Genomic DNA, 13,656 nt, shown 5'->3' with positions numbered 1-13,656 from the left:
GTCACGTGTGAGATGGATGGTTGATTGTAGAAGGACTCCTTGCAGGCTAGACTGTGGTGTATTCTAGTACCCCATGGCTAGACGAAGGCTAGCTACGGTCACGTGATCTGGTCAAGTTACCGTGGTAAGTGAGGAGAGTAAGGAGAAAAATGAGAAAGAGGCGAGGCGTCAAGGGAGCATGGCTTGTGGTGGCTACGCGGCTGGCGTCATGCCCTCTCCTACCCTTCTATCCTCCTTGGTACCATACCAATCATGCAATCGGTCGGTGTGGCTCGTCCATGTCGCGTAGTTAAGCTTCAAAACACTGCAGGGTTTCAGCTAGGGCAGTGGTTAGCAGTTCGAAAACAAGCAAACAATGGGGAATAACGATGCGCAAACCGGCACTTATTTTCTCCGAAATTTCACATCGATGTCTACCGAAAAACTAACAAAGAATCAGATTATCGCGTTCGTCGAAGCTAGCCGCTTGTCAGGTTCACCGGCGTCGTGCCGAGCGACTCTGGTGATTCCGCCGGGACGTTTCGATGGAATCTATGCACTCGATATTCTGCAGTGACCTCTTCCTGATAGATGGCCAGTGTGTTGTCCCCATAGTACACTTTCACACGTTGACTCGAGAAACTGACACCCAAGAGAGCGGTGTCACGACCTTTCTGGAACGTGGACGAAGGGGGCCGAAGCACCCGCCGAGGAGAGACGACACGCAGCCTGGTTGAGGGTGGACGATGACTGACCGGAGCGCGTGCGCTCAACGGCGTTTATTCGTGCGATGAACAATGTTGCCCGCCGAGCCAGGCGGCCGCAGACGGGCGGACTGGAGGGGGGCGCCACTAACTTGTTACACTCCTCCCCCCCAGTTTGTTTTTCCTAAAAACAAAATACATGAAAAAAACACACACGGCCGACACCAACTCGGCGTCTGCTCGTACCAAGTCCTGGCTGGTCGACGGCGAAGATCACCCAGGCGAGTAGCGGTCAGGTGGCCTTCGCTGCCGCGTACTCCGCCTGGGCACTGGAGTCGATGGGCCAGGTGGGGCAACGCCGGGCGCTGCCTGTACCGGTCGCGCTCCACCCGGTGGAGCTGGAGGGACCGGATTGGGAAGTGGCACCGGTCCAACTGGTGCCTGAGGAGTGGCGACGCTTGTCGCCTCCGGTGTGGGTGGCGCTCCGCTGGCCACGACTGGTGCTGTTGGGCCCCCTGCAGGCTGGTCCTCTGAAGCGACGACCGAGGGTGGAAGCCAGGTCCCGAGGCGAGGCCTGACATGGTCGGCGTGCCGGTGCCAGTTGGTCCCGTCGGGCATGCGGACGAGCAGCGATGAGGCACTCGCTGGTGAAACCACACGCCCGGCAGACCAGGGTGGGCCAGGACGGAAGTTCCTGGCGTACACCGACGCTCCCGGCTCCGGCAAAGGCCCGGGACGGCACCCTCGGTCAGCAGCCAGCTTCTGCTTCAGCTGCTTCAGGAGCGCCGAGGACCGGAGGTCTGGGTGCAAGACGTCCAGGGGGGTCTTGACCATCCGGCCCAGCAGAAGCTCGCAGGGGGCACGGCCAGTGACCTCATGCGGTGTGGTCCGGTACTGGAACAGTACCCGGGCCACCTGCGTTCGGAAATCCCCGGGCTGGCTCTTCTTGAGCTTGTCCTTGATGGTCTGGACCACTCGCTCGGCCGCACCATTGGAAGCGGGGTGGTACGGCGGAACCAGCATCCGGCGGATTCCATTCCTCTGCAGCCAGTCCAGGTACTCGGCGCTGGCGAAAGCGGGACCATTATCAGACACGATAATGTCCGGCGATCCCTGCGCCGCGAAGACCTGCCGCAGAGCCGCAATGGTCGCGCTTGCCGAGGGACTGGTGACTGGCAGTGCCTCCACCCACTTGGAGAAGGCGTCCACTACAACCAGGAAGTAGTGGCCCTTGAAGGGTCCCGCATAGTCCACGTGCAAGCGGGACCACGGCCTCTGTGGGAACGGCCAGGGGGTGATCTCCACGTGGCGCGAGGCTCGCTGGTTCTCCTGGCAGACCTGGCAGCCTTGCACCTGGTGCACGATGTCCTGGTCCAAGCCAGGCCACCAAACGTGCGACCGTGCCACCATCTTTGTCTTTTCAATGCCAGGATGCCCCGCGTGCAGCAGCTGCAGCACCTTGGCCCGCAGACTTTGTGGAATCACCACCCTGGAACCCCACAGGAGGCAGCCTTGCTCCAAGCTCAGCTCGGCGGTCTTGTGGCTGTATGCCTGGTGACGCAGCTCCTCCCCTCGGGAAACCGCCTTGACCACCTGAGACAGGACTGGGTCCCGGCTGGTCGCCTGCGCCACCGCAGTCCTGGTCAGTACCCCCGGGTAGGCCCGCTCCAGCAGGAAAACGTCAGCTGGCTCTGGAACGGCAGCAGGCGCCTCCGGCAGGGGCAGGCGGCTCAGGGCGTCGGCAGGTCCCAGGTCCTTCCCAGGGCGGTAGACCAGCTTGTACCTGTAGGCTGCCAGCGTCAAGGCCCAGCGTACCACACGAGGCGAGGCTTGCACTGGGACCGCCTTGTCAGGTCCCAGCAGCCCCAGCAGCGGCTTGTGGTCCGTGACTGCCTCGAACTGCCGGCCCCACAGGTACTGATGGAAGCGCTGGACCCCGAAGATGAGGGCCAAGCCTTCTTTGTCGAGCTGGCTGTAGCGTTGCTCCGCCGCATGAAGCCGACGAGAAGCAAACGCCACAGGGCGTTCCTGACCATCCTGACCCCGGTGCGACAGGACGGCTCCTACCCCGTACGGCGACGCATCCACGGTGAGGACTACAGGCTTGGCCGGGTCGAAGTGCACCAGCACTGGAGCCTTAATGACCAGCTCCTTGCTGTGCTGGAAGGCCAAGTCCTGCTCCTTCTTCCAGGCCCACTGCTGACCGTCACGAAGCAGTCGATGCAGCGGCTCCAGATGCGTCGAAAGGTTGGGCAGGAACCTCCTGTAGAAGTTGATGAGGCCGAGGTAGCTCTGAAGCTCCTTCTTGCTCTTGGGCTTCGGCGCCTTGAGCACGGCCTCAATCTTGCGGGGTGCCGGGGCCAGGCCAGCCTGGGAGATGATGTGTCCCAGGTACTCCACGCTGGGGGTCAGGAACACGCACTTGTCCAGCCTCAGCTTGAGACCGGCGTCCTGCAATCGTGCCAGGACCTTGCGCAGGTTCTGCAGGTGGTCCCCGTCGTCGGTACCGGTAACCAGGATGTCGTCCAAGTACACCGCCACGTGCCTCATGCCCCTGAAGAGGTTGTCCATCTCTCTCTGGAAGATGGCTGGGGCTGAGGCCACGCCGAACGGTAGGCGCGTGTACTGGAAGAGTCCCATGGTTGTTGAAATGGTGACATACTTCCGGGCGGCATCCTGGAGCACCAGCTGCTGGTAGGCATCTCGAAGGTCGAGCTTGGTGAACTTCTGTCCCCCGGACAGAGCCGACCAGAGATCTTCTACCCGAGGCAGCGGGTACTTTTCGACGGTAGCAACGGGGTTGATGGTGACCTTGAAGTCCCCGCAGATCCTGACGCGGCCGTCTCGCTTGAGGACTGGGACAATTGGTGCAGCCCACTCGGAAGTCTTGACGGGCACCAGGATACCCTCTCGCTGCAGCCGTTGCAGCTCCTGGGTGACCCCGTCCTTCAGGGCAAACGGCAGCGGGCGCGGCTTGAAGAACCGAGGCCGGGCTCCCTCGGGTACGTGGATGCCGACAGTCGTGCCGGCGAAGGTGCCCACCCCTGGCTGGAACAGGGACTGGAAGTCGGTCAGGAGGCTTGGGACGTCCTTCACCACGTGCAGCGCAGCTTCTTGGTACTCCGGCAGCCGAACACCCAGCGAGTGAATCCAGTTCCGGCCCAGCAGCGTCGGCGACGACCCCTTGGTTAAGTAAAGGGGAAGGATTGCCTCCCTGTCGCCAAGGCGAACGCTGACTTGGGCCCGACCCTGGACCTGGGAAAGCTGCCCGGAGTAGCTGCGCAGCATGACGTCAGACGCCTCGATAGACACGTTGGGGAAGGTCCGCTTGAACAGCTTCCCGGGCATGACCGACACGCTGGCCCCTGTGTCCAGCTCCATGGTGATGGGGTGGCCGCAGATTTCGACAGACACCATGTATGGTGGCACAGACGATGAAATTCCCCTGGTGTGCCACACGTCGAAAATCTGCGGGTCCTCGGCCACGACGTGGACCCTGGCTGAAGACGAACCCGGGCCTGGTGCCGCTCGTCCCCGCCGCGTTCTTTTGCGACGACCACCCTGGCCGCGGGCTTGGCTGGAACCCGGGCTTGAACCAGGCTGCTGCTGCTGCTGCTGGCCGCCGCTCGTCCTCCCCCCTCGGCAGACACGTGCGAGGTGCCCAGTTCTCCCGCACGTGAAACATTGTGCGTGGACGAACTGGCACTGTGAGGGGGAGTGGGCAGCACCGCAGCGGCTGCAAGCACCGCTCCTTGTCGCCATCTTGTGCACCGCCGCTTCCGTCGACGGTGAGCCGGCCGCACGCGCTATCTCGCTGGCGTCCTTCGCTGCTGCTTCCATCGCCAGCGCTGCCTTCACCGCGTCGTCCAGCGGGGAGCTCCAGGAGAGGAGCTCCAGGAGTCGCGTCTGCATGGCAGGGTTGTTGATGCCGCAGACGAACCGGTCCCGGAGTAGCGAGTCCAACTGGTCGCCGAAGGCGCAGGTGCTCGCTAACCCTCGTAGCGCAGCGACGAACTGCCCGAGGGTCTCCCCGTCCTGGCGGCTCCGGTTGTTGAAGCGGAACCGCTCCATAAGCGTGGACGGCGCCGGGCTGAAGTGCGAGCGCAGCGTGGCGAGCAGCTCACCCAGCGATTTGACGTGCGGCGTGGCCGGCTTGAGGAGGTCGAGAAGGAGGCTGAAGACTCAGGTCCCGCAGCTGGCCAGGAAGATGTCCCGTTGTTTCGCCTCGGGCGTGTCGTTCGCCCGGAAGAACACGTGGACCTGTTCTTCGTAGACCGGCCAGGCGGACCCATCTCCCTCGAACGGCTCGAGCCTCCCGTAGAGCGGCATGGCGACAGGAGCGGGCGGCGGTGTTGCGACTCTCTCGGCGGCGTGGGCCGAACCGTGCACGTTGGTAGCCTCCAGTGCCACGGTTCCTCGTCGCCAGTGTCACGATCTTTCTGGAACGTGGACGAAGGGGGCCGAAGCACCCGCCGAGGAGAGACGACACGCAGCCTGGTTGAGGGTGGACGATGACTGACCGGAGCGCGTGCGCTCAACGGCGTTTATTCGTGCGATGAACAATGTTGCCCGCCGAGCCAGGCGGCCGCAGACGGGCGGACTGGAGGGGGGCGCCACTAACTTGTTACAAGCGGACGATGCCTAACCTGCAGTGTACGCGTGCGAAATCGTTGCCCACTTTACAGGGCCCACGCAAACGATACAGGATTCGTTTGCAACCGTACATTCGACAGCGCTTTGTTTCGATCGGGAACGGCTGCCGCCACGTACGACTAGCACATTATCATATATAGCACATAGATTAAGTCATCCTCAATTCTAATTAACTCTACCTTTGGCGCGTCGTCAAGCTTCAAGCTTTTGCCGCACCCCACCACCACCGGCTCGTTAGGTGTATATAACCTAACGAGCTTCGGGGGTATAGCGCATCCTCGGAGCAGCCCACGTCCACGCACACACTTGCCCAGTCGAGCTCACGAACGTTAAATATGCGCACCAACACGGGAACACGAGAACAGCACACGACACACGGTTAGAACGGTAGGTTCAGGTCGCAGAAATGAGCGTCACACACACAATCCGACTCGCCCCCGACATTTGGATTGCCGAATGGGGCACTCGCGCGAGGGATTCTGGGATGGTCACCGTCGTCGGTCTGGGCTCCTCGACGACGCGAATAGAGAATGATCGATTCCGTCGTGAGCTACGCCGACGCGCGCTGGGCTACGCTGCGCTACGTCGCGTTGCGCAGCCAACGCGGGCGAACGCGATCGGGCGCGTGCGCTCGTCGACGTTACGACGGAGTAGAAACAGGCCTTGAGCGGAGGCTTCTTTAGTGACGTCGAATGATTACTATTTGTATACCAAAGCTTTTTACTTTTAGATGCATTCCTTGAACTTATATAGATACACTATAATTTACGTGAAATATTGACGAGAACAAAGAGACGTACTTGAAAACACTCATAATTGTGTACACGATCACCTACTCATCGATGCCATTGGATTGTTGAGCATACAAGAGGGTGCAGCGGTGCAGACTCATGTGTCCCTCTCGTGCCTGGTTCATTACGTTTGCATATGCTGCCTCTGCAGTGCGAGTGAAAACTGCACGCAGTGCTTGTTGCTTGTTAAATCTTTTTGCTCGTAAGAAAGAAAAAAAATAAATAAATATATATATATATATATATATATATATATGTATATCCCCAGGATGCTGAGATGGCCAGCGTCATATTTTCAGAGGGTCCACCGGCACCCTCAGGGTGTTACTGTAACACCCTTAGCGTGTTAGCCCTAAGATAAGCTGATTTGCACCCTTCGGGATGTAAAATATTTTAGTGCGTTCCATGGTTCTGGTTTTCGTTGGGTAATATGTACACATGGTATGTTGAGCGCCGCGCGCCGATTGAAGGCCAATTTCCACACTCCCGTGTCGGTGTGAGCCAAATGGGTACCGACCTCGAATCCCTGCCCCTAAATATGCCTAAATACGTCGAGCGACGAGTGCGATGTTATTGGCTGAAGTAAACTATAGTGCACGAACCTCCCTGGTGTAGCTGATGCTGTCCGAGGTCAGGTGGGGTAGCAGCGTCGAAGGCCAGTCCCGCCTGCAGGGGTTGGCGTACGGCGCCGGCAGTCCTGTCTGTGCAATCTGAGAAACGGTCACTCAGTGAGTTTCTCCCTACCCCTGTTTCCCCTTAAAAAAAAAAAGGCTGCGTTTCCGCGAGAACATGCCCCTGTCGCTTCCCTCTAGAAGGATCCTAACACCAAACACTTTACTATGAAAACACATTCTACTCCGCTCATTTGCACTGGACGGCGCGTTATACAGTACCAAATCCTCTCCTAGTGGATTGGAAACTTCACGTTTGACAGAACGCATGCGCTGAGAGAGAAAGAGAGCTGCCGCCGACGCGTCGAGATACCGGATTCGCCGAGACAGCAGAGACGACTGTCTCCGCTGTCTCGGGGGTTTCCACGACGATAGATGGTGGCAGCCACCCGTCCTAATTTAAAGGCGACAGACCCGATGCTGAGTGCGTCCAGCCATGCCAACTACGCAAAAGCTGTCGGTTTCAGGGGCATTGGATTTCCGCGTAGTAAAGGGGTGTATAAATAGGACACTGCAGAAATCGTGAGGCGACACAACTCCGCCTCCGTCATATGTCGTGCGGCAACCCGCTTCCGTCCGGTTTTATTTTTTTTTATTTTTTGCTGCGGGGGAATAGTTTTTTCCATCAAAGTTCGCTTGTGTCCTTCGTGGGGGCATTGAGCACGCTCATCATGTGGGTCCGGACAGCCACTCACACGCGCTTGGCTGTCGATCAATCGCTCAAGGCCTCCACTGCTGTTCCAAGTCCCGAAAACCGGAAAGGGAAGGATACTTGGGCGCGGCAGAACAAATGGACAAGCAACAGTCGCGTAATTGACAGGTGGCGTCTGGCGTCAAGTCTGGCGAGCACCGAGGTCACCGAAAAGGGGAGGAGGTGACGAGAGAAGTCGTGATGTTTGCCTGGTGAATGTCCAATCAAGAAGACGGACTGCCGGAATTCAACTTTCACTTCATGTGACACTATTGTGTCGCCTTAGGGCCTTGTCACACTGAGACAACAGTTGGACAACTCTATCCGGCAACACGAAGAAATCGTGTTGACGGCGACCTTGTCACATCGCGGCAACAACAACAGTCACCCGACATGTTGCTGCCGCCCGGCAACCGTGTTGACCGGTTTGTTGTCCGACAACCCTGTTACACCGCGCTGACGGCGGGGCCGGTGCCAACACGGGGAACACTCCGCCATGTTGATTGTTTACCTTCGTTCGTGTGAGGCGCGGCGTCGCTAGAAATGTGACTCTACAAAGTGCAGGAGCGTTCAGAGGGCCGGAAATCATCACGGGACGACATCAACCAGTGTCTGTGGTTAGAAAACTTGAAACGGGAATTATTTCTCACCCTTTATTTCCTCAAATGTTCTTCATCCGCTGACATAGCATATCGCCCCGGGGAAAGTAAGATCGCTGATATATGTTCGGGATTTTGCGCCACCGTCTGAAATGTTCCTGTCCGGTTCTTTCTTTCATGCAATTCCTATGTCTACTGTAAAATTGAGTTAGCAGCGGCAGTACCCCAAAGCGTCTTTTGTAGCGTGGTGTGGAGCTGAACTGACAGTGCTTAAAAACTGCGACACCGACACGATCGGCCTTTGTAACAATCGGTGGAATAAACATTTTTCAACGCTGTCTTTTTGCCTACCGCCAGCTTTGTGATCGCTCCATTCCCCAAAACGTTACGGGTATTATTCAAACAAGCAAGATGTCTGGTAGCGGCTGTTTCCAAGTTCCTAGAATCAACAATCATCATTAACAATCATGATCAGAGTGGTCGTTTAATGCTTCGAATTTTTAATCTGTGTTTTCCTGGATTAAGTTTTATTATACTTTATCGGCGGGTGAGTAGGCATGCCATTTTATTTCACTAGCATTAATGTAAGCTGGTCTCTCGGTAGTTCTTCTTTCAACGGCAGTCTGAACGCTCACAACCGTAGCTGTGACCATTTCGACAATCGCTTTCCATAATTACGCAGTAAAAACATTCCTCAAATTATTTTAGCTGCACACCAACCTTAATTACTGTTAAATAACGGTTTCCAAGCCTTTATTTGAGTAAGACGTACGTTATTGATAAGGAAGTAGCTCTGCCATCAAAGCTGTCTGTGTTGTCGCGTTGCTGGCTCGAAATTCGCTCAGCCAGTGATCAGGGCAACACATGTTGTCCAACACAAGTTGGCTGTTTTTGTTGCCGAAAGCTGTCATACCGAGGCAACATTTTCGTTGTCGTCCGTGTTGTGCTGCTGTTGCCCCGATATGACAGGTCTGTCAGACAACACGGGGCGCGAGCAACAAAGTTGCCCGAGCGTTGGACAACGTGTTGCGTTGCTGTTGCCGTGGCGTTGCCTCAGTGTGACAGGGCCTTTACGATTTCTGAAGAGTCCTGTTTGGACAGCCCTTCAGATGTATTCCCTATGCTTCGTTTCGCCTTAAGTCCAGATGAAGCCGACGCTACGAGCTGATGAGACCAACCAGACGGCGTCAAAAGCGAACCATCATGGTCTTCGTCGTGCAGCTGTGTTCTAGCATATCGCCTAACCAACCATAAACAGAAAAGACGCGCGCTTTTGAAGCTGCTTGATAGGTTGCATTACCTCGTAGCGTCAGCTGCAAGCTAAAACGAAGTATAGTAAAGTAATTGCTAGAACTTCCCCACCCCCTCCCCCCTCCCAAAATAATATTAGTGTACGTGGAAAGATAAATACTTCGTCTTACCCTATACCTTGGTGCAGGTGAAGTATGAGCTACGAGACGATAGGACCAAACAAACAGAGTTCAAAGAGCAACATCACGATGTTCGTTACCTTTTTTAAGTGTGTTCCATATCATCAAGCACAGTGAATGCCATCTAAGTAACGCTTTTACCACGTTCGTCTGTGTGCACATGTGCTCGGGCGTTCGATCGCGCACTGACTTACGATGAAACGAAGCCTACACCTGCCCGGCGCTTAAAACGCAGGCGAAGACTGCCCACTCGTCGAGCTGTGAGCGCATGCGCGTTGCCCGATATTCCGAACGGCTGAGCTACATGCGCACCCTCAAAAGGCATTTGACGGTGGCTGCTCGCAGAAGGCGATTTTTGGAACGCTCCATACATGCCGTCGGCAGTGCACATGCCGCAGACGCTTCGTCTCACGCGAATCTAGTTTCTGTGCACGCGCGTTGCCAGCGCCCGAAGTGGGCAGCCCGTTGGTGTATCGATGGACCACGGCTACGGGCAACATCAGCTAGAATAATGAAAGCCTCCGCATGGTCTCCTCTACCTCTATGAAGCGTCATCAGAGTCGGATCGCGCTAACTCGGCTATTGGACCCGAGCCCGACCTTCGACGCCCTGATTGGACACAAGCCCCAGCCAAACACTGACTCATCACTCATGCCCAATCTCACTCCTCGATCGATCTGACTGTGATGCGGGGGGGGGGGGGGGGAGGGGGGGGGGGGGAGTCAAAAAGATCGCCTGCTAAAGACGCCGGCTCTCGGCGCCGTATGCTCGTTTGTTGGCGGCAGTTGGCGTCGCGACCGCTTGCACCATCTCTTCTCCCGTGGCAAACGCCGCCATATTGTTTTAAAACCGGTGGCTTCGCTGCCTTTCCATAGGAGTTAAGTCTTTTTTTTTTTTACTTTTTGCCCAGGTAAGTTTGCGTTCTGCAAATTTTATATAAAAAATGCACCGCCTGTGGGCAACGCTGCAGAAAAGTGTAGCGCGATAGCTTAAGAAACTAATTTTTGCGGTCGATTTAAAGAGCCTGGCCGCTATTTGAGACACTCTGTATAATGTTGTTACCTGCCGCGAACCTGGCGGTGGCAAAGCGGCGGAGTTGGATGCAGCAAACCTCCTGTTCTGGCTGCGATGTCGCTATAAGGCTTGACAGTTCACGGAATCACTTCGGCAAACGAGAAGTTAGGAGACGCAGGGGAAGTACATCGACACTAGCGTTCGCTGGTACTTTTAGCCGGGAACGCGTCTACTGTACTATACGACCAACCGCGTGGATCCCGAAATCCGGCAGCACGACACACCGGCTCCTGTGACGTCATTCGTTCCCACTTCGGAACCAGACGCACAGGTGGTAATATTTTATTATTGATTTACGAACACCGTTCATCCCTAACAGGGGCTATGCGATAGGTATGGGTGTAAAAGTTCCCATACAATATACGATATGAGTTCACAACTAAAAGAACCCAATATACGCGTGTAGAAGAAAAACGAACGCTTGTCCATGAGCTTACCACATTAAGGCCGACGTAGGTCGCCCGGCCGGGTGTAATGTAGACCCCGTCGCTGCACACGGAGTACCTAAACGGGAGACGCCACTGTGAGCGCATCATCGCAGCCTCGTTTCCTTGGCTGGCGTTCGACGCATTCCCGCTCTCAACTTTCTAGCGCCAATTAAAGAGTTGCATACTAGAATGGACAGTTGGGATAATTGGTATATGCATTAAAGAAAACAGCGCGAAAATACGAGGATTAAGAGAGGAGAAAACAGGAGACAGAAGCGAAAACAACTGAGGAGTTGCAGTCACAAAAGACAGCTTGAGAGTTCGGTAAATAAAGTCGGGAAAAGGGTGAAAAACACACACACAACACACACACGAATGAAATTATGTAAGTTACAGGTAGGATAGGCTGCTGGCTATTTTAAAGGCTACACACACTACCAAATTCACTACGCTCGTTCATTTTTCAGGGCTGGTGACACACGTTTGTTTTTAGAACAGAAAGCCCGAAGCAAGTATGCTTCGAACATGCGTGAAGCGAGTTCGCAGACAATCCTACCATCATGTCTCTGCAGCAAACACCGTATGATCTGCGAGCATTGTGACGTCGGCTCTAGTGTATCAACTGATTTATCTGCATTGACACGTGGTCCTGGAGATATCATCGAAGTGGCGAGGTTGAGAAACGCTCATTAACGCAGTCGTTAAAACGACGCTATTTACTGTAAATCAAATTTCTAATCTTCTAAAAAATTGTTCCAAAGATCGCTGAAAAAAAAAAGGTGCATTAATAAAGCGAATGACTGAATCGCCATTGGTGTTTGCGTATCTGTACTTTATTTCGTGTATTCTCTTACAGTAGTTTTAGGCGCCTTTTGCTCCCGTTTATTTCGCAAAAATTACAATTTCGTTGCACGTATTTGCAACGATTCGATTACACCCTATTTTTGCACTTATAACGTGTCAAAGGAAGAAAGTGGCGGCCCGTGGGAGACAATGAGAGTGACGGCACGAATCACGCGGCAACTCGCCACAGGAGGAGTGGGGCTGCAGCTTCCTCTGTGCTGAAACGGAGTATAGTCCGACTCTTTCTAGAGCACCCACCGAGGCAGCCAAAGTTGTATTTTTGGAGCGTTATATGTAGAAGTATCTCGCAGCGCATGTATACATTATTGTCTGCGTTCGACAGTGCAAAATAACCGGGACGTTGTTTGGATCTCGGTGTGGTAAAGTTGGAAAGAATCGGTTCTTGCGTTGAGAGACAACGCCACTTGGACGTTTTCCGCATATGTGGCTTGTAGGTGACATCATCGCGTCATGCTTGTGGTTATTTCTGCTTTCTCTTGCCGAGAAAACAAAATATTTTGTGGCTATGACTGTGCGATGCGGAAGGTATGCGCTCGACAGCCATACCACCAGAATGGCACCTGATATGTGGCGTTTATAAGTCACGCATATAATGCAGTGATCATCGGTGGCCAATAACGCCCCCTGAGCTTGGAGCATTGGTTTGTGGAAGAACGAATCCTTTCTGTGCTTTACTGTTTCAGACCAGCCTCCCAGGCAGTATCTGTGCAACGACACACAGATTAATTTTCTAATGCTTTGTTCGCTGTCCAGCTGTGCCTAAAACACACACACACACACACACACACACACACAAAAAGAGTGCTGTGACAATAGCGCATTACTTTCCTTTATCGAAAAGTCATATCACAGGGGAAACATAAAATTAAGATGTCTTCATTCTACGAAGCACATCGCGGCTTCAGCGCTATGACAGCGCTTATCCTGCGATCATTCATAATCTTGCCGCCAGCAGCCTGTCCGCTCTGCGAATGTCGCTTCTCCGCAAACACAGGTGTGTTGTAGGAAGCGCACTCAACGGAGCAACGTTTATTTTTTATTTTTTATTTTTGGGCGGAAGTGTTTTGATAATAATAAAGCACGTACCTGGTGCCGTGCGAGTGGATCATGACCAGGAACCCGGCCTGGTAGGATGTAGGCAGGTACTCGTCCAGCTGGGCATTCAGCGTAATCACCAGACCTGCCGGGATGCGCGGAAAGGATGGTTCGATACCCAAACCCCGAAGACAGCCGCGCGTAAAGCAGCTTAAAAATATTTAGGCCGCCTTTTGTCCTTGGTGAACAAAACCTTGGATCCTTCAAGTTACCTTTCGGCGCGTAATGTCCCAATGGAAATCTCAGTAACTAAGGCGAGAACGGCAGTGAGGAGCTTTCGTTGTCCCGCCTCCAGAGCGAGCTTCCGACTTCCGACAATGCTGCTACCGACTTTCGACCATGCTTCGGCGTTTCGTGCATCTTGAGCCCGCGCGCACAACCAAAGCACGGCGGAAGGCACGGAGCACGTGTTGGAGATTGGGGATTCTAAATACAGGTCCTGCCATTCTAACTCTCAGTGACCATAGGAGGTATTCATTGGGCGTCATATATGAGAGCGCATATATGAACCCAGTCCCAACGTATCGAACTTTATATTGATTCTATTAATATAGAGTTCGGTAATCTATAAAGTAATCCTATTTAAGTAATTCTATGTAACTCATAGGCATGTACTGCACACCCATCCCTTGACGTTTCAGCGTGAGTTTTGCAAAGAACGGTGGTCTCCAAAGCAC

At 54.5% G+C, this 13,656-nt stretch overlaps 1 protein-coding gene across 1 annotated transcript in view; it reads right to left on the bottom strand.

The window, feature by feature from the left end:
- Positions 1 to 13,011, bottom strand: part of LOC115327245 (amiloride-sensitive sodium channel subunit beta-like) — a 63,138-nt gene extending 50,127 nt beyond the window's left edge. The window contains exons 1-3 of the mRNA XM_042286209.1: positions 12,971 to 13,011; positions 11,030 to 11,096; positions 6,730 to 6,837 (exon numbers count right to left, since the gene is read on the bottom strand). Coding sequence (XP_042142143.1) covers positions 6,730 to 6,837; positions 11,030 to 11,096; positions 12,971 to 12,993 — 198 coding nt within the window. The 5' untranslated portion in view covers positions 12,994 to 13,011. The remainder of the gene's footprint in view (positions 1 to 6,729; positions 6,838 to 11,029; positions 11,097 to 12,970) is intronic.
- Positions 13,012 to 13,656: the final 645 nt, after the last annotated feature.

Source organism: Ixodes scapularis, unplaced genomic scaffold, assembly GCF_016920785.2.
Source record: "Ixodes scapularis isolate PalLabHiFi unplaced genomic scaffold, ASM1692078v2 PGA_scaffold7__128_contigs__length_106722199, whole genome shotgun sequence".
Lineage (NCBI taxonomy): Eukaryota > Metazoa > Arthropoda > Arachnida > Ixodida > Ixodidae > Ixodes > Ixodes scapularis.
Note: the sequence above shows the minus strand (reverse complement) of the source record. Positions and strands in the feature narration are given on the sequence as shown.